Raw genomic sequence first — 26,527 nt, forward strand, 5'->3', positions numbered from 1 at the left:
CCTTAAACAAGCCCTCCATCCTACCAGCCAGGTTTAATCTTTTATCATATTTTGGATATACTATTTACCTTTCCATTCTTATGAGATGTGGGGGGGCCTTGGCACAATGGCTGCCCCTAAAGGCTGATGGTCTTATTAAAGCTGTGTTTGCCCAGTCGACACACAACAGACTAAGGCTACCGTCCACCATCTTTGATTACAGGCCAATCTGCCCTTTTGTATTTAAGTTCTTGGTTGAGAGTCTGGGACGACAGTCACAGTCGACAGACTTCCCTAATCTGCTTATGTTTTACAAAAGCTAAATGTTGAGCTCCTTTGGACACCAGAATTTTTTTATTTGTAGGGCTGGAACTGAATGAGAAAATGGCTAATTGGCCTTTATTCAAAGATGATAGGCAATAGCTTCAACATGTTGTGTGCTGATGGAAGTTGATAGTGTGATGAGGAGGGAAGGGTGATTAGTGTGTCCAAAGTGGATGAACAGATTCATCCTGGCTGGCACTGTAATCGGCTCTGTGTTATGAGGCCTCCTGGATCCAGACTCTGTCAGAAAAGAGATTTCAGGGTTACCTAATTGTTTTTTTTTTTAATTGTTTATTTCTGTTTGTCTTTAGAATTCTTCAGAATCAACTTACCCGGTACATTATTTATTTTTCTCAGCAGAATTTCCTGCAAATTAATTTTATTTTATTGGCAATACTGTACACTGTTCGCAGACAGTAATGGTATAAGACTTTATGATATTACTCTTGATAGCCTAATATTAGGCAGTATCAAGTAAAGTTTAAGTCCTTAATCTGTAACTAAAATATGATCATACAGCTGAATCTCTCAAGTTTGTTGATTGAAAACTCACAGAACACCTTAGTTTGCATTTCTTTCTCTTAAGAATTGACTTACATTACAATTTCCTAAAAATACATTAATTTTCATTTTTCAACAAAGTTAAAGATAATAAAAATTTCATTAATGAATTGTTTAACTCATATTTGTAATGTGAAATAGGGATGCATATAAAACCACTTAATGTCGAGTACTGATATCTTATTTTTATTTTTTTTTAGTATCACAAGAGTCTGAACAGTACAAAATATAGGTACTGTAAAGGTATCTTCTTTTATCTATAATAAACGAGTGTTATAAATTATACATAAATAACAGTGAATGTGAGGCAGCAGCTGATCAACATATGGTGAGACATGAGAAGCAGCATTTGACACACAACCACATTTTTCATGTGATTAAACTTGAACATATTTTTACCAGATAATGGAAAAAAAATTCACGGTCAAAAACTGAAAGATGTATGAAATGAAAGACACTGTAGGCTCTTGATAGACATTTAACTCTTGAAGCCTCACCAGATGCGATTTATGAACATTTTCTCAGCATTTTTCACATTCAAATATGGTTCCCACCTTCTCTACCAGTTTAAATGTACCAATAAGTACCAGATTTTCCTTTTAATAGGTATATTATGGATGTTGGCATTTATACCTGTACATTCACATCTCTATCTTTTTCTGTGCAGTGGTCCAGCTCTTTGAACAATTAGTGTAGATTATGCTGTAGCTACTGTACTTTGTTCTCCATCTTTTTGATGCTGTATATGCCTGTATACGAACTCTTAGGATCACTTGAAACATGTTCGTACCATAAACTGCTTTAAATACTGTATGTGATAATTTGTGTTTGTTGCCATGTAGCCTATATGTACATGTTGCCTATACCTGATACAGTGTAGGTGTTCATGGTCTCAAGGTCCATTACCTGTACATCCACAAGTCACTTGTTAGTTCATAAATTCATTAAGTTCGCGACACTCTTGATCCCAAGAGTCGGCACACTTGAGAGGTTCTGCTGTACAGTTATGTAATTTCTTCTTAATACAGGTACATGTGTACAGTGCCATCTATGATGATTTAAACCCCAATTAGAAAAGGTTAACCCACTTCATACTAGTTAATGCCTTTTTGTAGGGCAGCAGTACATTAATACCCGATGTGATGGATCTGACGCAGCTTCTAATGGCCTTGAAGAACAAATTTGTTCCCACTCATGCCTCACTAGTGCTGGGCAGTCTCTCTATGACTCCTTCCTTGCAGGAGGACATTCGGGTATTTTTTCAATCTTCTACCAGTTTGAATGCCAAAGTGTAGTGATATTAACTATTTTAGAATTACCATTTACCTGTTGAGCTCTTGAGCTTGACTAAAATACATCCTCTTTATGTTATTTGGTAGCGCATTTATGGATAACAGCAAAAGAATAGGTTGGCTTGGCATGTCATTAACACTAGCCATAAAGTCAGTGTTTGTAAGAATAATGATGATGACTGAGTAGCAACACTCTTAGTCATCATCATACAGGTAAAAGTTCAATGTGTGGAGTACAGTACTTTATATTTTTGTACAGCATGATAACTGACTTAGGTTTATTGATTTACAATCTAACAAGCAGTAATTCAGAAGTGTGTTTCTTTACTCCCTCATCTCCAAACATTGTATTCTTTGGAATTTTTATGCCTTTAACTCCATTTATTAGAAGTATTTAACAACATATGCAATGGAAAATAAATAGGTTTGGTAAAACAAAGAAAATTTATTTATAGGATTTCTTCATCAGTGAATCGGATATGTAGTGTAACTTCATCAATTTGAATTTAAGATAAAAAAATCTGAAAATACAAATTCCAAGGAGCCTCCTGATTATTTGAAACATCTTCAAATTAAATTTAAATGTTTAAAATCTCTCATCTAATACAAAGGAAACCAAGTGGATGTTGAGGTTATTTCCTGTACCCTTCAGGATACAACTGATGTCATCATCATCACCACCATCATCAATTGTGTGGATTATCAAAGTGACTGTGTCTTACAGTTAGATGGGAAAATCAGTTTGGTTCAACAGCTGTGTCTTTTACCATTTCTTGGAGTTTTTACTCTTTTTCTAGACCATAGAGTAAATCCTTGCAATATTGGATTAATTGTGGGGAAAGGCTAAACTTGAAGAGTGATCCATGTAAGGATCTGTTAACTGACACAAGGCTTCTCATCTCATCCCATGCACTTATTTTCCTGTTGTGGAGGCCTTGTCACTACCTAAAGTGGTACACCCAACCTTCACTGGCAATGAAGCCTCCCTCAAACATTGTGAAGTGCTTGGCCACCTGTTGCTGTTACTACTTTAGTACTGCACTTACTATTGTGGAACACTCCCTTGAAGAGGAAGTGCCACCGTTCTGCTTCCCTTTGTCTTGAGTAATATTTTCATAAATGCTTTAACTCAGATCATATTCCTGTTGAAATACCTTTGCCACTAGCTTTTAACTCAGCATTGCTTCCTATACAGTACAGTAATGTATTCAGTTTTTCTTTGGTATTACCTATAAGAGTCACTCACAGAACCACTTCAGAAGCCAAGAAAAATTAAACAAAGGATTGGTCCTAAAATCCTATCATTAGGCTAAACGTGCAACTATAGTCTTCAATTTGGAGGTGTAAATAAGCAGCTAAAAATGGCACAGTTATGAGTCCATTTGGCCTTTAGTTGTTAATAAAGTATACGTAGGTGAAAAGAGGGGCACAGAATCTCCATCACTTCCCAGGCTTTTCATTTAAATACACCGAACACTAGAAATATATTGATAAAGCAAACTAAGTAATATAAGATCATGAAATATTGCAAAGGACTTCAACATGAAAGTAAATTAACTTAATTTGTAAATGTATTTTTTGTAATTGTTTTTATCTCCCACAATACTTTTATTTATTTACAAATTTAACCAATCCAATATGTCAACTAAAATTAATATTGCCCACCAGCTGTGTAGTTTCACTTATAACACAGTAGATTTCTATAGACCCCAAGGCACCACATTATGTTAGTGTTTCACTGTACCAGTCGTTCCTCGCAAATGCAGGCATCTTTAACTGTAAATTATCAGGTGAATTATTTACTTTCTGACACCAAAACTTTTTAAATACCTCGGATGATTTGCACACAAACAATTGGGAAAGAAATTGGAAAAGTCATGAGCTAGGAGTGGAGGTCCAAAAAATACATACAGTAGTAAAAATACTGAATTCAATAAATAATTTTTCAAAAGTTCATTTCATACCACACATCACTGGCTCTACTTTAAGTCTTTTCATACTTTGTTTACATTAGTCTTTTATGTTGTGGGTTTGTTCACATTCTGTTTACACAGTCACAAGTGGTATGGTATTGTTCTAGTAACTTATTCCTGTGTTTCACTCATTATTGAAAGGGCAACATGTTTAGAAAAGATCTTTAACTGGAATTTATAGGAAATATGCCACAAGGGAATGAAAAGCAATATCATTGGATTTGGACCTCAAAGTGAGGTGATTTGAAGTGGAAGAAAAACTTTTAACAGAAAATCTTACTCCAGCTACAGTGGCAACTATATTTTTGTCAATACCAATCAATGAAAATGTCCTAAGGCTGTTTAGGTATAAATGTATACAATATTTGGTAATCCAATTGTGTTTGTTAGATAAGCATACAGTATTTGTACACCCTCACCACTTAGCTTATGTACTGTTCACTCACTATTATTCCCCCCTGAACATCTGTATAAAGAACAATATTACTGTAATATATTGTATAAATTATATATTTTTAATATTAACCCATCAGATATTCAGATATTGAAACACTATAAATCTATACTGTTTGGTAATCTGAGTGTTTTGTTTGTCATACACATGTAGTGTACAACCGCACCAGAGCTTATGTAATATATGCACACTGATATCCCCTCCAGCACATTTTTTATCTGGAAAATAGTAATTTGTTCTTTGAATTACCATTTTCAGAGCAAACTCACCAGATTAAGATACAGTATTTAGATATAAAATACAGTACAAGTGCTTTATTTAGTATTGCAACCACATTCTTCATTTAGACACTTACTGGTATGTACTGACATAGCCTGCATAGTTAACCTGGGGAGAAATATGGTTTTGAGGTGTACATAAAAAGTACATTGTGTACACTCAGTAAAAAAAGTATCTTTCAATCCTGTTGCCTCGCTAGGGTTGGTAGGCATGATTGTGAGACATTTTCTACTTATTATGGTATGCCTAATTTATTTATTCACTCAAAATATAAAATTAATTTGTTGTAATATGATTGATGAGTAACAGTATGCCTCATGGGCCTTTATAAAAAAAAGTTCATTCGTGGTGTCATTTTGTTTTGCACAATAATTGTAACAGGAGTTTTTTACCGAGTGTACAGACTGGTAATGGCATTTAATCCAGTGCTAACTGTGCTTTACATAAATTTGTCCAGAATGTGATTATCTATTACTCTTTGTATGTTTGTATGTGGACAGTAGGGGATCTGGTGGAGGTTTTAGAATGCATCCCCTTATGTACCATTGAAAAATAATTCACAAATGTTGATATTGCTAATACGGTACTACTGTGTTTCTTGAGGAAGCCATCTTTTGACACTAGCGAGGGACGACTGTGTTACCAATGCAGTACTGTGCCTCGTCTCACACTGATGTTTCTTACCTTTAGCCACATTTACTTCATCTCTATGTGGTAATTATTCTATTCTATTATCCTTTGTTTTTCTTTTTTTCTCTTCAGATTCCCTTTTCTGAATGTCTTGTTTTATCCCTTCTGCACATTTTTGTTTTATCGGTGTGTGTGTGTGTGGGTGTGGGTGTATGCATGTGTGTGTGAGAGAGATCATTGTTACTTGTGAATGAGTTGCATACACATCATACTATTGATTTTTAGTTCTTATTGTAGCTTTATCTCGGTGCTAAAGCTGAACCTAATTCATTTACTTGATAGTTAACCAAAAATAGAGAAATAGAGGTTAATGATAATTTTTATGATTAAATAATTGTGAAAATTGTGTATATACGGGATATTTTATCATGTTTATTTTCACAGGGGACACTTGTGGCATGTTTGATGGGCATCTTACAACTGATGGGAGAGTTCCATTACTCAAAATTGTGGGAAGCTCACATGACCTCAGGAACCAACCATTTACGACGTCTTCTTCATTCAATAATTCTCTTACTTGCTGACCTTGTAAGAGCAGCAATATTTGCCAGTGACTGGTTTGTCATGCGCATGGTTACCAACTACACCATTTTAGCAGCGATGCAAGAGATTGCACAGCCACTAATTTCTATTTTTCTTAAGCAAGGAAGATTTGACAACCAGGTTAGTAACACATTTTATTGATTAATTGAGATGTTTGATAAATAGTTTTGTGTGGCTTCATATATCGATTGTGAACATGGTTGATAATCTATAGTATACATGTTTGTATCATCTCTGATCATAATTACTTCATGAAGCTGCCTTTTTCTATGGCACTCATATTGTTTTATTGGTCACAATAGCCTTTCTCAATTCTGCTTGCAGTGTTCCATTAAAAAAAAGACAAGAGAAAACATGCAAGGGATCTGTTAATCTGTTAGTTGATTATAATGTTGGATTAGATCATTCTTTGTGAGCAGTTTGGTCATCTAGAATTGTTTATGAACCCTTTGTTCATGTGCACCCATTGAATGAGACTCCCTCACAAAATATAGTGTCTTATACAGTGTAGTTAGAGTCATAAGAGATAAAGATAAAGCAGTGCTCAATCTTCTCAGCAGTTTTTTCAACAATAAAAATGCAAGCATATTATTTATTTATTTATTTTATTTATATTTTTAACATGATTAAGTAATGAGTCTTTATTTTGGGGTTTTCAGCTCTGGAGCAGTTACCTGAATCTCGCAGTGGGATTTTTAACTCAGCCTTGCTTACAATTAGAACGTTTCTCACAACAAAAGAGACACAAGGTGTTGGAACGTTATAATGACATGAGAGTTCTGATGGGGTTCCAGATTCTCTCTATGTGGCGTGAATTAGGTGAGTGTCAATTAACTGAGAATGTGCTACAGTATTGGTCTTTTTGTCTTTTCTTTAAAAGTACTTTTCCAAATACCCCTATACAGTACCAAGTTAACTACTCATCCAAGCTGGCACTTTTCTGATATAGCAGAGTGCCAGAGTTTAAACCATATGAACTAATGCTGCTTATCAATAATACAATTTAAATACCCCAGTTGGTAGCAAAAAATGCAATTTCAGCCGTCCCACTGAGTTTTGAATTAACTTTTGGAGTGTTCTTTTTGCATGTGCATAAATTTTATGCACTTGCACTGTGTCCCTAGTTTTGATTCCCTGAGTTATTGTTGAAAAGGTTGGGACCCACTGTTTCTAATGCCCACTTTTCATGTTACTTTCAGATGATCATCGTCTGCATTTCATCCCAGGGATGGTGGGCCCATTTCTTGAAGTGACTCTGGTACCTGAACCAGAGCTTCGGAAGGCCACTCTGCCTATCTTTTTTGATATGATGCAGGCAGAGCAGCAGGCAAAGGGTAGCTTTAAACAGGTACTACAGTATTAATGAAATTTTCAGTGTAGTTTGTTTTTATATGCAAGCTAAGTACTGCATTGACCATAATTTTGGAATCTCTGGGATTTGTCAACTGGTTATTGACAGGTATAGGTGTTATCATTTTAGTAAAGCCGGTTTCCACTTTGCCTTGATCAAATTGTAAGGTTTTTATACATATTCCATTACTTGCGAGTCTATTTGGATGGTGAGCTTGGGTCTGTCTTTGCACTGAAGTTTGTGATCATTTATATCACAAACACTGTACCTCAGGTTATATTTTTTGCATTACTTTATTTGTGAGACCAGACCTTGCTCCATGCAGGTCATGTAAAATTGGCTAGCACCTATGCAGGATAACAATAAGCCTATGATATGTTTTAGAATGACTCACACTGAGGTTGCAGTTCTGGGAATTTGTTTTACATTCAAGTTAGGTTTTTGTTACTCAACTCATGTTAAGGGTTAACACATAATGCTGAATTGTGTTGTCAACAAGTATGTTAAACTTCTTCCTGAGGAGACCTCTCAGTGTTTATCAGCTATGAAAGCTGGGTGATGCTGGGTTGTGTGAAGCAATTGATATGAACCAGAAGGACATCTTAGGGCCTTGATGTTGAAGATGAACACTATGGCAGAACACATCTGTTATGAGAGTAAAATTGAATGACAGCAAATAAATGGATATTCTCTCTTTACTCTTCTATCAAGTCACCTTCCCAGCATCATAGAAGGAAAAAACATTCAACTCTGAAAAAAGCCAGTTTAAAATATATTATGACAAAAATTTATAGCTGGTATTATAATTTTCTCTTTTTTTCTACTTTTTCTTCCATGGATTTTCAATGAAGATAAAAAATTCTTGTATGCTAAGGCCTATTTTCAAGTGTTGATACATATTAATCCATATGTGTGTTAAGGGTTGAGGTTTTAGAACTCACTTTATGTTTTACAGGTTGAAACAGAATTGATAGATAAGCTGGACATCCTAGTCAGTGAAAACAAGGGTGATGATGAGTACCGTCAACTGTTTAACACCATGTGAGTGTTGGTGCTGCTCAGTTTTGTTTTAAGTAACACAGACACGTCCACCCACACATACACACATAATATGAAAAAAAAATATAGAATAAATAAATGAAAATATGAAATAATGGGACCTCATGTTATACACACGCAGCTAATGGAAAGGAAGTGAGAAAGGAAACAAAATTGTAGAAGAATAATTGTAGAGGGGCAACAGCAGCTGACTCACGTATGAATTGAATGTATATTAGTTTTCCCAAAATTTAATTATTTTCCCATAAAACTTAAGTAAATCATCTTGGCTTTCTGTTTATATACATTACCTCCTGCCGGTTCAGGATGGTTGTATGTTGGTTACTTTTGGTAGGTGTTCCATGACTGTAGGAGAGTTTCTTAAATTTAGAATTCTTAAGTCTTATAAACTTTGAAAATGAATATTAATCAGCTTAAATTTAGCTTTGTGATAGATATTGTATGATACTTTGTTGTCAGAAAGTATTAGTGACATTATTTAAAAAATTTAACATGCAACATCTACTGAAATACAACTGTAATACCCTTGATATCTTTTTGATTCCACAGTTGTTGAATTAATCATATTCCCATTACCTCTTTCCTTTTTTTTGTAAAATATCTATGGTTCCCTTGTAATTCTATCCCTTACCCTGTTATGCCATAAGTCTAACACAACATTCTGGGATGTATTTCATAATAAACTTATATATACAGTATCTCTATATACTGCCACTGTATACAGTGGGAACTGGTTGGTTCAGGGTGTTAGGCTTCTGTACCCCTCATAATGACAGCTGTGCTCAAGTATTTTAACAATTAAATAGTAAAAATTGGTTTAGTTCAAGAGCAATCTGTTTCTCCTTCCCTTTCTTTCTCTATTTTTTTTTTTTCATTTTTGGTTTAGTGTTTTCTTTTGGGAGGTGTGGCTGCCAGAATATTGTAAAGTTGTTTGAGGATAACTGTATAAAAAAAACACATTGAATTAACAAACACATCTGTTCATCTACTTGTGGAAGTTTCTTGACATTTTATTATGTTGGTATTATGCAGGAGGTGTAGGCCTAAAAAGAAAACACACACATTTGCATCCTAGGCCCACAGAGAGATTTAAATACTGTTTTACTGAGAAAGTTACCACTGGCATTTAAGTGATCAGTTACAGACTCATTTAGCATTTTTTTTTCATATGTTTATACACAATTTTATTCCATATTTCATTTCCTATAAAAATGTCATCTATTTTTCTGTATTATTTCTAAAGATAAAAGAAAGCACGGGGTGACATTCGCTCTCCCTTAGAGACCTCCTCTTTCACTCAAAATAAATCTAATTGTGCTGTGGTCAAAGAAAAATAATGACTTCTATGAAATTGCTGTAGTTTATTCACTCACGATTACAATCTTAACGCTCCAGCCGGTTTCCACTGTATACATAACTCACTGCACTCATTAATGGGAATCAAGATTGTATTAAAAAGATATAAAGTTTTTACCAATTTCATATTAGTTCATATTTGCTCTTTTTCCATGTTTATAGTAATTTTTCTCTGTTTTTCATGCATAATCTCCTAGGGAGCATTTAAGTGCTGTGTAAGTTGGGAGTTAATGTTCTTATCCTTTTGCATGTTTTGGTCTAGATCTTACTGAAGCACTGTACTGTAGTAATAATCTATGTTATACAGGATGTTTCAGAAATATGTTTCATAATTCTGGGGGTGTATTCCTGAGACATACATTATTATAAATGACTTCATGACCATAGTGTACTGTACACTATACAGTATTTTAGGAGTTATAACTCATAACAGTTGGGTTGGAATGTGATAAAGTCTACGGAGTGTAAATAAAATATCCAGTGTTGCTAGTACAGTACAATATATTTACAATCATATGCTATTTTATGTATTACAGTATATCCATAGACTTGTTGCCATCCTCGCCTACCCAATTATGTGGTATAACTCCAAAACAATGGGGTATTGACACTAAGATCATGGAGTCATTTATCCTCATGTATGTCTTGGGAACACACCCCCTGAATTATGAAATTTATTTCCTAAACATCCTTTATAATGTTTAAACAGGCAGATCCTTTTTAGAATAGATCATTTTGCCGCACTTACAGTACATATTGCCTCGGACAGGTTTGTACAGTAAATGAATCATAGCCGTTAATGTAGATTACCATGCACCTGGATTGAGTCTCCTGTCTTTACACAACAGTTCCACATCACTTACTGTATCAAGCTGATAGTTTTAATTTGGCTTTCAAACTCTGCTCTTCTCACTAAGAAAAGTATTCATGTTCGTATACGTCACTCTTAGATCAGGTTTAGAATGCTGTGATGGCTCTGAACATTTTAATGAATCTGAACACATTACAAGTTTTTGATGTATACAGTACTTTGTGACTCTACTTCAACTAGATAAGTTCTGTAAGGGCATAGCTTAAGTTAGATCATACACTAGATAATCAACTATTATAAACTAAGAGAGGTTTACTGTATCTCTGGTCTAAAGGCATTATATTAAGAGGAGGTGATCCATTCACTATGTGTTATAACATTTGGGGTGTAGTCACTGAAATTTTTACTGTTGATAATCCCATATATACAGTATTTTGTGTTTTGTTTATCTATAAAAAAGCAGATTGTAATTGAATTGTTAGATGTTGCAAATATCCCAAAATTAAGTGATACTGTATACATTATATATACACTATACACTTATCAGCCATTCTACTACTTCTGGGGAATGTTATACAAGGTAACATCATGTTTCTATGTATTTGTTTTATAATTGAAACAGTTTGCTGGAGAGAGTTCGCTCCAATGACCCCGTTTGGAGAGAGAGCGGCACAGCGTTCATCAACTCGGTGACTCGTCTTTTGGAGAGATTATTAGACTACCGCAATGTTATGCAAGGTGATGAGAACTGTGACAAGAGAATGAGCTGTACAGTTAACCTTCTGGTAAGTAAGAATTCATTTTGTAGCAGTGAAATATTAATTGTGTTTTATGTTTGTAAATGATTAAGTGTGTAATCTTTATGTTGGAGTTGTAACTACAATGAAGTTTACCACAAAAATAATCAAAGAAGGGAGAATGATTGAGATAAATTTTAAGAAATGCATCTTGGACTTAGGGCAAAGAAAGCAAAGTATAAAAAGTTTGAGTGATATGTGTCATTGGACAAAAAGTTCCTTATTGCTGGAGGAAAGAGAGTCATAGTGGTGTATTTTGTAGAGATATGCATATGGAGAGTAAGAGACTAAATACATTGTTCTGGATGAAGGTTGTAACTTAAAATTATTGTTTAGCACTGTAACTGAATATTTCTGTTACTAGTGCACAGTACAGAGTACAGTATGTGACAAAAATGCCATACTGAGGGTACACTTGCAATTGATGGGTTAACCACTTGCTGAATAAAATTATTTGGTATTAGCCAAATAAAATATTAAAAGTGGTGTCCCATGGTAAAAAAAAAGGGAGGGGGTTCTTGTGCTGAATTGTGTGGTGTTAGCCAAATGAAATATTAACAGTGGCATCCCATGATGACGGGGTTAAGAGGATAGGTTAGTTGCAGATTCAGTGATGTTTCACTTCGGCTTTATGGTTGTGGAGTTGAAGGTTCTGGGTTCCTATTTCTGTTACGTGTAATTTTATTCTTTTCGACTGATGGTGCTTACCTGGTCTGTAGCTTCAGAAACAGTTTCACTTGATCATCTCTGAAAGGACATATGGTCTACTGATTATTTTAGCCTTGACTTATAATTTCACAGGTTAATGCCATGACAATGTTTAATTTTCAGAATTTCTACAAAAATGAGATCAACCGGCAAGAAATGTACATTCGCTATATTTACAAGTTACATGACCTACATGTCCCAGCAGGAAACTTCACAGAAGCAGCATTTACCCTTCAGCTTCATGCAAATCAGTTAGCTTGGACACAACGGATGCTACATGCTGATCATCTGTATCCCGCACAAACAGAAACTCGGAGAAAAGAGCAGATTTACATGAAAATAATTGATAACTTTGACAAAGGCAAGGTAAGGTGATGTCATATTATATAAAAGAACTACAGTGTCAGTTGATAAAACTGTGCTGCATATGGTTGATGTTGGTTTGTTTGAAGCAACAGGGGTAAACCATATTTGGGGCCTTCTTGTGGAAAGGGGCACCAAGGCAGAACACATGTTTTGCTGTGCTGTGAAAATTAATGAATGATAATGAATGAAGGTAAAATATATGTTTGTGTGTGTTAACACTTGTTTGTGACCACCAAGCATTAAGCGGGAAAAGGCTTGAAAGATAGAAAAAATAAAAAAATCGCAGTCATTCATCAACCATCCTTCAGTATTATTAATACCCTTATGCCGGGTTTTGAGTTCCTCAAAAAGATACTGCTAAATTTTATTGTATATCTCCTATTGATGAACTATTTAATTGAATAATAGACTTATTGCTTCATTTCCTGTAAGCTTAGGATTATACAAGTCTTTGTCTTTCAGTGCTGGGAACAAGGCATTCCACTCTTAGAGGAACTGGCTAATGAGTATCGAACACACTTATTTGATTACCAGAAACTCAGTGAAGTTTTGAGAAGGCAAGCTTCATTCTATGAGAAGATACTAAGTGGAAAACACTATGATAATGAATACCTGTACAGGTACTTCCGAGTTGGATTCTATGGCCTTGGGCTTCCATTGTTTGTCAGGGTAAGTACTGTATCGAAGTTTGTTGATATACTACCTGTAATCATCAGTTACAATTTATTAAGGGCAGTAATTCTCTTTAGATTAAATTATAAAGAAAAAAGAACTTATACTATTCTTCAAGCATTTTGAGCTTGAAATATAAATTTAAGTAAATTATTTAAAAACAATTTTCAAAAAATTTGGTAAAGCTGTTTTTCAAAATATGTATTAGTAGTACTTGTGCTGTATAGTTATAATATTGTACCTTTTGCTATAGCTACAGATAATTTGTGTGACTTCATACACTAAATGGAAAGTTGTGGTTTTATTAAAAAGGATAAGATTAAAAGCATAATGGCAGTGATTATGGAATAATAGAATGTAGATTGTAATGGGTGAGACTAGAATGTTATACAGTAGAAGGAATTAGTTAGCCTTTCAAGGTCTCCCATTGACTTCCCTCTCCTTAGTGGGGAGGTTTAGGGGGGTGGTATTTGTCATTTGAGCAACCTATAGAATGTCATTTTGGTGTCAAATGGCCACAGGCTGCGATGCCAGATTTTTACCCAATCAATCAATCAATCAATAGAATGTCAGACACTTAGGATAGCCCTGGGCTCTGCATTGTTATCCCAATGGCAAAGGCCCCAAGGGTGAGATAGGGAAGGCTTGACAAAGCAATTTGCTTGGCATAGCCACAGACCCAGAAGAGACTTTTGTTTCTCTGGGTCCTTCAGTATTAGTTTTGTCATTAAAGCAGACTTACTGTCAAGCTTAGGAAAATTGATCTTCATGAATAGAGTCCAAATAGGGATTTCTTCATTATTAGGATCCAGTAAACCAGATTCCAATTAGATCTGTCAGTACACTTAGAGGGGCAGTAAGTCATAAATCCATATACGGTAAAATTTTCAAGATTTCTGGAGTGGGAGAAAAAAATATTAAGGAGAGAGAGAGATTTATTCATAAAGCTGTTTTAAGCTATTCATAAGCTTTGTATGGAAATACTTTATGAATGACTATTTTTCAGAATAAATTGTTCATCTACCGAGGCTTGGAGTATGAGCAGATTGGGGCTTTCACACAGCGGATTCAGACAGAGTTTCCACAAGCAAAGATGTTGTCTCACAATACACCCCCGGATGACACAATACGTTCATCTGACGGCCAGTACATTCAGGTAAGATCTTTTATGTGAATTTTATGGTGAATGAATATTCATATTTCAGAATTTTTTTTTATAACCTGATGCTAGTTAAATCTGAGAAATATCAGAGAAAGAGAGAACTGCATCATAATAGGTAAATCTAGGGAATTAGTGAGGCAGCATTATCATATGGGTGTGTGGAGCATGGACTCCTGATACAAGAGGAAGGAGAAGATTAGAAGCAACATACATAATATGCTCAAGAGCAGGGCCAACCCTTCCTATACTCTCTATACACTCAGAGCGTAGGGCACCGACCGCTAAGGAGGTCCCCTAGTCCCGACTGTTATATGGCTGCGCCACGAGATATACATTGCAATGTTTGTCGAGTTTCCCGGGCCATGCTCATATAAGTAAAATTAAAGTGTTTTTCCTATTAACTGCTTTCAGACAGCAGGAAAGGCTGTCCCAAACACCCCAAATTTTCAAATTTTTTAGGGGGCATGTCCCTGGGTCACCCTACAGCTCGCGGTTTAGAGGAAAGTTTGAAGGTTGGAGGGGCCCCTAAATGGCTAGGGCTGGCCCTGGTCAGGAACAATATATGGTGTAAATACAGGTCACACGACTTACGAACGCCCGCCAATACGAACGGGGTTAAACTCTAAATTTGCAGTATTTTATTTACCTGATGACTTATTTTTTACTTTCATTTACTGTATTTTGTCATTCTGTTTCTTTTTTGTATTAAATTAAGTGATTTGAGATGTATATAAGGACTTAGGGTATGATATAGTGGGATTTTAAACATTGTTTTGTTAGTACGGTATGCATATAGCATGTGTTCCGACTTACGAACGTCCTCAGGAACGGAACCCACTCGTAATAATGGGGACCCCCTGTAGGAGGAGATATGGCAATATGAACATAATGGATCAGGGTCTGCTTGGTTGATATGGATGTATTGAGGGATTGAGAAGTGAGAGGGTTGCAAAAAATATGTAAATTCAGAAGTGGACAGTAGGCGGGAGAGGGGAAGAGCGAGCAAAAAGGAGAGGAAGGATAGGATGAAGGGTGTACTGTCAATGAAGGAATGGACATAGGGAAACAGCAGCTTGTGTGAATGAGGAGAGACCTTGGTGTTGTATGATGTTATGCTTTTTAAACATTCTGGTTTCTTAGGGCAAATGCATGGTAACTTCCTTTATTGTATCATTATAGAAGGCCTCAGATAATTTGTCAAGTTATTTTTTATGATGTGGAGATGATAAGTTGCAGAATGTTTATGGGTGATTACCTATACTGTACTTGTATGTGGCCATTTTATACATGTGGCCTTGCTTATGAGGAAAGTTCCTATTGTTAATGTAGAGTCAGGTGAAACTGATGAGTATATAGACGAACAAATAGTAGAAAGCCGATCCTGTTGCATATACTGTAGTGGATATCAATTGCAGATAAATAATATTCCTCCCATAATTGTTTTCAGATATGTGCTGTGAATACTTTATCGGAGCCCAACCCAATGTTTGATGGTGTAGAGGTCGATGAACGAATCTTGAAATACTATTCCAACAATCAGGTCCGACGCTTTGTGTATGACAGACCTACGTACCGTGGTCCCGCAGATAAAGATAATGAGTTTAAGGTAAGTGTTAATACATGATTATGGGGGATTTTTTTTTTCTTCATGTAATCATCTTTTATTTGTATTTGTATACATATGTCACTGAAATAATGACCTCACTTACCAAATTTGCAAAATCCAAATAATATAATGATTGGCATATTTAAAGTAATATTTTTGCTTTGATTAATTTGTACTTTTTTCCTAGAATTTGTGGATAGAAAGAATTACTTACACGACAGAGTTTGAATTACCTGGAATTCTCAAGTGGTTTGAAGTAGTAGACCAGAAAGTAGACCAGTTGTGTCCTCCACAATACGCCTGTGAAACTGTTGAGCGAAACAACAAGCAAATCAGACAGATTACCATCCACTACAGAGCAAATCCTCAGGTACTGTTATTTTTGTGTCCAGTTTTATGATTATGAATCTGACATGTTATTGTACACATACAGTCAACCCTCGCTTTACGCGGTCCCACATTCAGCGTTTCCACGTTTACGCGGTACCCTGCCGAAACCGGAATGCTCACATTCCGCGGTGCGTGTACCCCTTTACGCGGAAAGCAGCTGGCAAGCCGTGCCATTTTTGGATCCAAACCTCCCGCCATCCGCCATGTTGTGTAAGCGGCGCGAGCAGGGTGCGCACAAGGTCGCCCAGTCATCAAAACATTACCGAATTCTTCACCCGCCACCCACCACAGCCGGCCAAAGTCAGTGATAGTGATAATTATAGTGAGGATATGGACTTATATGGACTTTGAGGGGTTTGACAAAGAGGCCCTGCAAGCCTCTGTGGTGGATAGTGTTACAATTGATACAAGTGATACAGGTGAGGGCCAATAATCTGCCCTCTGCCTCGGAACCAACCCCCCCATCCCCGTGTGCCCAGCCATCTTTTCTACTAATGTAAGTGTTAAAAAACCTAATATTATTGATATTTCTCTTAATTATTAATTGTGTGTGCATACCATCATAAAATTAAGAAGTTATTTTTACTACAACGTAGGTATTGTGTCTGAAAAAGTGGAGTTTGGGGGTCGGCCCGGTCTCTATTTCAATTAATCCCATATGTTATGTTGTTCACTTTACGCGTTTCTCACTTTCCGCGGCACCCTGTGGGTTGAATTAACGGCGTAAAGTGAGGGTTCACTTTACGTTTTTATATGGGTGTGGCAACTGAGTGGTTTGTGCCCAAAGTAGCTATAAATGGCTACCTTACTTGACTCCCTAGTTGGGAACTAAAGATAGCTGGGTGCAGTGCCAGTCACATTGCCTCTAACTGTACTGAAGGTTTAGGGTTCAGTGTGCTAACCACACTGTCTGATCCATGAGACCCTGTTTAATTTTTCACTATATTTATGTCATATTCTATAACTTGTGTAAGGATATTCTGTGTTGCATATCCCTAATCTTATATAATTTTCTATTTGAATACATTAGGTATTATATGATAATTAAGACAGATGAATATAAAATATGCATTCCAGTACTGTTATTAAATACTGTATGAACTCTGGTGAAAAATGTAAGAAATTCTCGCATTTCTTTACTGTATTCTTAATTATATTTTTATTTAAGATAGCAAATACAGTATATGAAGTTTTCTCTTCAGTAATTCTTGGTTGTTGGTAACCCATACAGGACAACATCCAACCATTTACTATGAGACTACAAGGGACAATAGATGCAGCTGTTAACGGAGGTGTTGCCAAATACCAAGATGCATTCTTTGGTCCGGATTACTTAGTTGTGTATCCTGAAAATGCTGACCATGTTAACAGACTCAAGGTTCTTCTCTCTGATCAGGTAAGTAAATATGTTAGTACCTCACACATTCAAAACTTTTAGAACCAAGATGTCTAAAGGGGGCACTTCCAGGCCTTATAATTATGTCATATAAAATGCTAAAACATGACGAATTTCTATGCATTTTATACCTTTCCTGTTGACAGTTAACAACTTTTCTTGCAATATATTATTTTGTTAGGTTTTTTGAGTCTGAAATTCTGTTTTCTCGTAATACTGTAATTTTGTTTTGCTATTTTCTATTTTTTCTAGTTTATTAATATACTATGATGTTTTACAGACAATGATACTTGAGGGAGCCTTGGATCTTCACGGTAAAATTGCCCACTCTGTTAACCAGCCACTTCACAGACGACTTGTTGAGGTAACTTTAAAATAATTGTCTGTCATAGAGTATGCAGTTAACTGAAAATAATCATAATATGTAAGAGAAATGGAGGGAATGTAGTATTTAGCTTTGAATTTACTCTGTTGCTTATTCCTATTTTTCTTAACAATAGAATAACTGTTCTGTGACCCCTGACATCTGCATTAGTTGATCAGGTTTTATGTCTGAAAAAGCAGACTCTTTAGTTGGTTGTCATCTACTATTAACTAATGGGGTAGTGGAGGTGCAACAGGTCTCAAAGAAGCTCATATTCACCCATTAATAACCATCAGATCATGAAGAGTGAAACAAAGTGAATTTAAATTTGTGTAATATTTATCCTTTTTATTTACTTTTATCCCTCATTGAAATTCACGTCTCCTTTCACTCTTGTTTTTCCATTCATTTCCATTGTTTGTTATTTTGAATTGGTCCTCTCATGTGTCCTTTGGTATACTCTTCAGAACAAAATATCTTGTGTTTTACTTTGTATCCTATATAATGATTTCCCCCCCCCCTTATAGAAGCAAGCTGTCATTCATCATATGTTCTTCATGCCCATACCATTCTCATCCCTCCTTAGACATACAGCTTTATTCCATACAACATTTAATTACTTTAGTGACCACATTGCTGCTAACGTATTCATTTGGACTGCGCATATTTTATACACGTCATGTTGTTTCTCTATTTGTCTACCAAGGAGACCTAACATTAGTGGCTGAGTCTAATCGTTGTGATTAGGTGTCATTGCAGCTGTCACTGTTCTATCTACTCTTGATGTTTTACCATTCTTAAGCTTACTTACAACCAGTCTCCCCTCCTCCTTTATTACTTTTTCTTATTTTGCTTTGATACTTTTCAAATCCACCATGCCCTTTCCATCTCTCTCATCTCATGTTTCTGTTTATTATGTGGCTTCTTTTAGTGATATTTTTGTGAATTTGTCAGGTGTTTGAAGGTCTGAGATACAAGGTGCGGAAGATGTGTTCAACTCCCCAGTCCCAAAGGTCAACTTCATCTCTGCAGTCCACACCGCCACCTCCTCCAACTCATAGACGTGCAGATTCTGATCCTGCAACAGAGTTCAGAAGAACAGGCTCAATTGTAAAGTAAGAATAAGCTGTTTGGCTCTTGGATAATCCAGTATTTTTTTTTTATCTGGTCGTTTATTATACAAGCCAGCTTAATCACAATGTAATGGATCAGTTAACTCTTGTACTGCCTCATTGACCATGTAGGCTGATGCCCCAGCATTTCCAGGACCCCATCATTTGTATGACTGGGTTGTTTAGTGTTCCAAAAATCCAGTAAAAATCTTGAATGCTGAAAATAAGTTATCTCCTGACTTACTTGCAACCTCTAAAAATCAGGTAGCATTGATGAATCAGTGGTCCAAAACTTAAGACTTGAGTGTAGGGCCATGGCAGTAGGTTCTTTGTATGTAACTGAGTGAAGCCCATCACTGGGCTCACGTCATTACATATTTCCTAAATTGCTTGCATTTCTTTCATGTCTGCCTGTGGGCATAGGTCTTAACTAGTCACCACAGGGCAAGGGAAGGAGGACTCTGCTCTTTGCCCCCTAGGGCAGTTGTTTTTGTAGGGAAAGGTGGGTTGGGTAGCCAAGTGCCAGCTAGGTTAAGCAGAGAATCACTTTTCCTTAAGTGAAAATTAACAATGTCATGTGATTTTTCTACCTCAAATGGTAACATATTATATCGCATTCAGAAGTTTTCCTGGTAGAATTATGGTATCCAGATGTACAGTATGTTGAAAATATGACTATTGATGTGATGGGCATCATGTTCATACTGGTTTATATAATATAAGATTATTTGATTGCCTCAGATATTATAAATGGTATTTAAGATTTTATTTATAATTTTTTTTTTTTTCCTATTTATTAAGTTCACTTATTCTCGAGCTTTACATAGGTCGGTGTAATCTTCATGCTTGCCATTTTTCACAACTGCAGTATTTTCCCCATAATTATTATTGTTGAACTTGTGCTCTCAATGATTTTTATTGCCTCACATCTTTTCCTATCTTCATACTTCCCAGCTTCTATCTATTACTTTCTTATTTGTTTTATTTGGAGATACTGTGGCATCTGCCTCACATACTGTATATAATTGACTAACCTAAAAGCAACAGTTGATATAAAATGATTTCTATTATATTTCAGTTCACCCCTGCCACCACTTCCCTCAGACAAGGGTGCAATTAGTACTAGTTCTTCATCTACGTCTGGTCACTCCTCACAGAGATCATCACAATCTTCTTCACTATATGCCCACTTTCATTCTGCATCCCATGATGATGAGTTGTATGCCAAACCTCAGGTAAGTAACTAGGGAATAAGCCTAAAGTTTAACCTAAGAATAGAAGTTGGGAAAGCAAGAGTAGAGAACAAAAAGGAATTTAATTGACAAGTAAACTGTTGCCAAAGCAAATAAACCATATTAATTTGTCGCTATATTTGGTAGTTGGTGTCTGATTGGATAAACAAAAGAAAGTAGCAAATGAGGCTGCCACTGCCTCTATCCTCCTTCACTGCTCCCAACCCTACATACAGCCACTCAAAGGGGTGAAAAATCATTTTAATTTATTAAAACCATTTTTATGTACAGATGTTTACTGTACATTTTTAAGTTTTAAATTATGAACATTAAAAGCACAGCTTTTTTTTCCTGACTGTAGGGAGCCCAAGGCCAATGTTTTTAGGTGCAAGTAGCTACTGCTTGGTTAGGTTGTGAGTCTGTTCTGAGTGGATGTGTGATGTTCATTACCCTGGGAGCTCTGCATACCAATTGCTCATTTTCCCCTGAAATTCCAGAATAACACCAAAGAACTGTATAGTACAAGAGAGGTAAGAGTTTTAGTTCCTAGCCTTCCTTGCACTGCTAAGAAGCCACCTGTTGAGTGTTTGTCTGCCTAGTCCATAAAGCACTGTTGGTACCTTCTCCTTCCACTTTCTCTTTGGCTTTTGTTAGCAGTAACTGTCTGGCTGAGGGTGTTAAACTAGAATTGGAAGATTGTTCCTGAAATCCTCTTTTCTAGTTAATGCTGAAGCTAGGCAGCTTAGTCATCCTCCCCCTCTTTTGGGTTTGTAGATTATCATCTATAGCTTACAAAACGTATGTGCTAGCTAGATATACACTGCTACTTTTTAGGCCTTCTGTCTCTAAAGAGTGCCCTTTGCTTCCAATCAAACCCTTACAGGAGAATATTGCAACAGAGAGGAATGGGTAATTTTGAGGTCAGCCCCAGCAGCCAATTGGATATGGTGTCTACTAGCTTAGAATCCCCAGTTGGTTTGTGCATGAACTGTAGAAAAATAAAGAGTTCAGAATCAATCTTCCATTTTACATTTTCATATTTGTAACATCACCAGAAGGCTACATAGGGTGACTGGAAGTCATTATGGTACACAAAGTACAAGTGTTCAGAAGGCATAAACACAGCATGGAAGCCATAACAATTAAACACACAATGCATAGAGCACAGCAACACTATCCTAGCTTAGCAAGAGATGAGTGGTGATTGTCACTGTTTCAACCTCCAGGGTTGCAGCCAGCCATGGTGGTGCAGTGGGCTGGTGGATTTTGCAGTTTTTAAGTTTAAATGTGTTTTTATTAGCTGCATCCTTACCAGAAGTTCTGCAAAGGATGCATGGAAGCCATTTATTTCACATAGAATTAAAACATAGAAGGCACAAACACAGCACAAAAATGAAACACTGAATGCATGAAGCAGAATGGCACAATCCTAGCACTGTGAAGAACACATGGTGACTGATGTTGCTCACACCTCCTGGATGGTGATGGGCTGGGTGTGACAGTCAGGTAGATGAAGTATGTAATATGGTTGCCAGAAGACTACTGACTTTCTTAATGCACACCGATAAAAATTATTCGGACATTATGAAATATGCTTTCATCAAATGAGGGTTATATTAATTTTTCAAACATTTATGGATCATTACGGTAATTATCAAGTCACACATTTGTACAAGATCATTAAATACATATTATGATGAATAATAGTTGTAAGGGTAAAAGAAAACAATAATCTAAATACCCTACAGTACAGTATTAGATTGCCTGAATGGGAAAGTGATGGCAAGTTAAGCACAATACTTGTACCAAAACTGAGATTTTGAGGTTTTATGTCACAGACCTTAAATGAGTGAGGAAGTGTTGAACTGTGAATGGATATATTAGCCCGCTAATTTTATCACATTTTAAAATATTGACTAAATCATGGAATTGAAAGTTTGATAATGTACTTTTGTTAATACAGTATTTGACATTTGCAACAGGAATGGGATTCAGGATCGGGAAATCAGCGAGAGTCTCGGCCCCGCTCAGCCTACATCTCCGATAGTCGAGGCTCGTCTCCAAAATCCCTCTCAAAATCTCTCAACAATGATTATATGATCGTGCCTCCTCCAAAGTCCAGGTTAGTTTGTATGAAATTGTGGATTTTTGCTGTCATTTGTGAGTGAGTTTTAGCTTAATGTGGCAGGTCCAATTTTTCATATTAAACAAAAGTTTGCTCCCCATGGTGAAACTGAGGCACAGAAATGAGTCTCTGAACTTACTTACCCTTTTCTGTCATTGGTGCATTGTGCTGTTTAGTTTCATTTGTGGTTGATACTGCTTCAGTTTTGGAGGGAGTGAACTTTTGACCCTGATTGTACATGCAGGTTCATGTTTAAAGGAATGGATGTGGTACAAAAATTAGTAATACAGTGGGGTATGCTATAACGAACGGATCCTACTACGAATATTCCTATAACGAACGGTTTTACCTATAAAATTGAGAATGCTATAACGAACGAAACTCCTACAACGAACATTATTTAATTTTTTTTTTCTAATTTATTGTTTTTTATTACAAATATTAATTATATTCTTTATTTCAGGGGTTTAGATGCATATTTATGCACTTTTTTACAATTTTTACAATTTTATGTTATATTTTTCAGTGTTAAGTGGGTGTATTTGGGGGCCTGGAACGGATTAATCCTATAACGAACGAATGCTATAACGAACAAGGTTCTAGAACCAATTAGATTCGTTATAGCATACCCCACTGTATGTGTGAATTAGCAGAGAGCATGACATAGAGGGAATTTAGGGGAATGAAATTCTCTTAATGGGAGATGATTAGTTATGTGAAGCAACAGGAAAGTGGAGTACCACAGTAGAATGTATTTATTACAGCAGTAAGCATGAATAAATGTCAGTAAATGGGGGAAGAATGTATGTGTGTGTATGCTACTGATGTCAACTTCCATGCATCATAGTAGGAAACGACTTGAAAGATTTTTAAAAAATTCACATTAAAAGTGGGTGCATTTCAACATTATTTTCAGTGATGAAAGCCAACGATGGCGGCACTCACGGCCTCCAAGTCCCCGCACAGCAAGAAGCTCTGGGATTCATGACTGTTTAAATACGTCGTGGAGTGATTCACATGGTTCTGAAGAGTCACTTCCTCCACTGCCTCCTAGAGGTAGGCATAAAATTGAGAAGTAACTGAGTTAAGTGCAGTATATAGCTCCTTGGTACTTTATATGAATATACTGTAATACTTAAACAAAACAGAAAACTTTTTTTAATTTTCTTTTATTGAATTTTAAAGTTTATCCTAATAACTTGGAAACTTTACCTTCTTTTCAAACTGTACTCTTAGTTAAACATGATAGACTATAAATTTTTATATTTATTCATAGTGATACTGATTTTTTACATCACAGTTGGTGAGAGACAAATTAGATCTGTAAGTCTTGGTGGGGATGAGTATGCACCTCCACCTGCACTGCCCAAAAGGATGGGTAAGAAGGTACGTGCTGCAAGTTTCAATATTGGAGACAATATAAATATTTTGTCTGAATAATTTATTAGGAATTATTAGCCACAGTGGGGAGTGCTTTGTGTATGTGATTGGTTAATTGAATTATTGTTTTTTACATGCCAGTATTTAGCTAATGCACAAATTATGTATTGTGACTGATGTATGTTAAAGCCATTCTTAATTAGACCCATAGTAGAATTGAAGGTGTACATATTATTTCATACAAGCTTGACTGTGTGTATATAGGTCATCATTTAACTAATTTTATACAGTGTCCGTCGCCTGCCATGATTGGGTGTGATCAGCTCATGGGTGATGGTGTGGATGGAAGCAGCAGTAGCGGCGGTGGCCTCAGTAACGGCTTTCCTGCCTCCACCCCTGGCACCCCTCCGTTGCTCTCTCCACGCAACCACCGCACCCCACCACCACCACCACCACCACCTATACCTCCCAAATCAATCTCTACCCCACTTACACCACTGTCACCACCTGCAAGCTTCTCTCTTAACACTTCTGCTGAAAATTTAACTCCAACCACACCAACTAATATGTACGTTGGGAATCTTGATGGATTGCACCACAGTCTCCTCGAGAACTACTCTGTCCCACCCAGACTCCAACCACATCCTCCACCATCTCCATAAGATTATTCCTTTCCCTTCTCTCAGTATTGCATCAAACTCATTATCTGGTTATATGAAATTTTTAATTGGGATCCACATTATTCTCCGAAGTATCAAAATTTAGAATTTTGTTTTATTTCTTATTCTAAAGATTTTTTTCATATGACTATATTTGTGTAATATTATAGATGTAACCTACAAAGTCTTTCTTAAATTTGTTAGCCATATATATATATATATATATATATATATATATATATATATATATATATATATATATATATATATATATATATATATATATATATATATATATATATATATATATATATATATATATATAATTTGCTCAGTTGACTTATTTATTATGGCCCATCATCCATCTCTTCTTGTCCTTCATCCCTTGAATTAAACTATTAAACAATGCAAGATTGAATTTAGACGTGGCATGTTTACACTGCGAGACAGTCCAGTAAAAATTTATATATATTTTCAGGTTTGGGGGGAGGGGAGACAAATTTTAGCTTTTATTATTGTTTATCTCTTGTCTGGATTCCTTTAGCCTCTCACAAGACCTTTAACCAATTCAACCAGAAATTAGACACAGATTTTCATGTTTCTTCTCTTCTTCTTTTTAAAATTGAAAGAATAGCTCCATCTCGACCTGTACTTGTCATCAGCTGCATAATTACTTCTGTAAAACTCTTCCACTTAAATGGGGAAAAAATCAATCTTTGATAATGAATTTACTGTACTGTACTACTATATTACTGTCTCATTAAAATTTGTATATGGTGTAAATTACACCAAATTCATAAAAATTACTCTCATTCTTCACAGGCCTCAGAAGCCTTCATCCATTTGTGTGTGTGTTGTAATGACATTTTCCTAGAACTTTCCTTCCTTTTTATTTCACACATGCACTTAATTGCACTTTTATGGTGAATTCCCTTGGTGTAGCTCACATCATAAGCCCATGATGTAATTTCAAGACTTTTCACTTAATTGTTCTACAGTAGTATGTTGAATTACTGGACACTTGTACTTCTGGAACATTGTAAGAGCAGACTTAAGGTTTATTCAGCAATTATTTTCCAGCAAAAGTAACACTAGAATAATAACAATGGGGCAAACAAATGTGGTATAAGGTCTACAGTGAAGCTGTCTAGGGCGAACATTACATAAGCTCAGTGATGAACTATCTTATACAGAATAGAATATAGGAAAAGCAATGAGGTATCCTTACAGATTTATGGTTCTGAAAGTTAATTGGACATTATTGTGCATTGTTTTTATACCTTTTTTGGGGACCAAATTAAGGAGACAAAGTACACCAACATCACACCCAGCAGTATTCCACCTGAAAGTGTACACCACTCACACAAATGGTTGTCAGAGAAGTAGGATCTGGCTCTGAACGTAAGTCCAAGATGTATTGAAACAGTTTTGGCAAAATTTCTGGTGAAATTTGCCTTGCTTAAGATTTGAAGTTCGGGTAATGCCTGAAATCTCAATGCTGTGTGATGATTAGATGATGATATTGCCAAAACTAATGTTGAGTTGTGCACTATCATGTACATTGGTTCAGCTTGTATACAAACAGTGAAGGCATACAAGTAAAGGCAAGCAATATGTCCATTCATCCTGGGATAGGCCATATATAGGTACTGTACTTTGAGGTGGAGACAAGTGGTGTAAGTTTCGTTATGCAGTGATATCTCCGTTAGCCAGAACAATTGGTGCGGAGCATTTCCGGGATTGAGAGATTTCCGGGTAACGAGACGACTCTCTCAAAGCCCCCAAAAAAACCTCATACCCGGAATTTTCTGGGTAACAGAAAAATTACCTCGGAAGTTCCAGAAGTTGCCCATTTGTACATCATCTCTCGAACCTGGAAAAATATC

At 36.0% G+C, this 26,527-nt stretch overlaps 1 protein-coding gene across 4 annotated transcripts in view; it reads left to right on the forward strand.

Annotated features, from left to right (window-relative positions):
• The window catches only part of LOC121857792 (dedicator of cytokinesis protein 3-like), a 50,935-nt gene extending 24,696 nt beyond the window's left edge, over window positions 1-26,239 (forward strand). The window contains exons 22-42 of one of the 4 annotated variants that reach the window (XM_042354004.1): window positions 1,980-2,117; window positions 5,937-6,215; window positions 6,755-6,914; window positions 7,295-7,443; window positions 8,402-8,487; window positions 10,059-10,076; window positions 11,295-11,457; window positions 12,301-12,543; window positions 13,006-13,212; window positions 14,222-14,371; window positions 15,825-15,983; window positions 16,171-16,353; window positions 17,605-17,769; window positions 18,050-18,133; window positions 19,088-19,248; window positions 20,324-20,480; window positions 20,975-21,007; window positions 22,460-22,599; window positions 23,519-23,658; window positions 23,903-23,988; window positions 24,273-26,239. In XM_042354004.1, coding sequence (XP_042209938.1) covers window positions 1,980-2,117; window positions 5,937-6,215; window positions 6,755-6,914; window positions 7,295-7,443; window positions 8,402-8,487; window positions 10,059-10,076; window positions 11,295-11,457; window positions 12,301-12,543; window positions 13,006-13,212; window positions 14,222-14,371; window positions 15,825-15,983; window positions 16,171-16,353; window positions 17,605-17,769; window positions 18,050-18,133; window positions 19,088-19,248; window positions 20,324-20,480; window positions 20,975-21,007; window positions 22,460-22,599; window positions 23,519-23,658; window positions 23,903-23,988; window positions 24,273-24,644 — 3,273 coding nt within the window. In that variant the 3' untranslated portion in view covers window positions 24,645-26,239. The remainder of the gene's footprint in view (window positions 1-1,979; window positions 2,118-5,936; window positions 6,216-6,754; window positions 6,915-7,294; window positions 7,444-8,401; window positions 8,488-10,058; window positions 10,077-11,294; window positions 11,458-12,300; window positions 12,544-13,005; window positions 13,213-14,221; window positions 14,372-15,824; window positions 15,984-16,170; window positions 16,354-17,604; window positions 17,770-18,049; window positions 18,134-19,087; window positions 19,249-20,323; window positions 20,481-20,974; window positions 21,008-22,459; window positions 22,600-23,518; window positions 23,659-23,902; window positions 23,989-24,272) is intronic. The other 3 variants (XM_042354006.1, XM_042354005.1, XM_042354007.1) reach the window with 3 other exon arrangements.
• The last annotated feature ends 288 nt before the right edge of the window (window positions 26,240-26,527 follow it).

Source organism: Homarus americanus, unplaced genomic scaffold (assembly GCF_018991925.1).
Source record: "Homarus americanus isolate GMGI-L3 unplaced genomic scaffold, GMGI_Hamer_2.0 scaffold16712, whole genome shotgun sequence".
NCBI classification, from domain to species: domain Eukaryota; kingdom Metazoa; phylum Arthropoda; class Malacostraca; order Decapoda; family Nephropidae; genus Homarus; species Homarus americanus.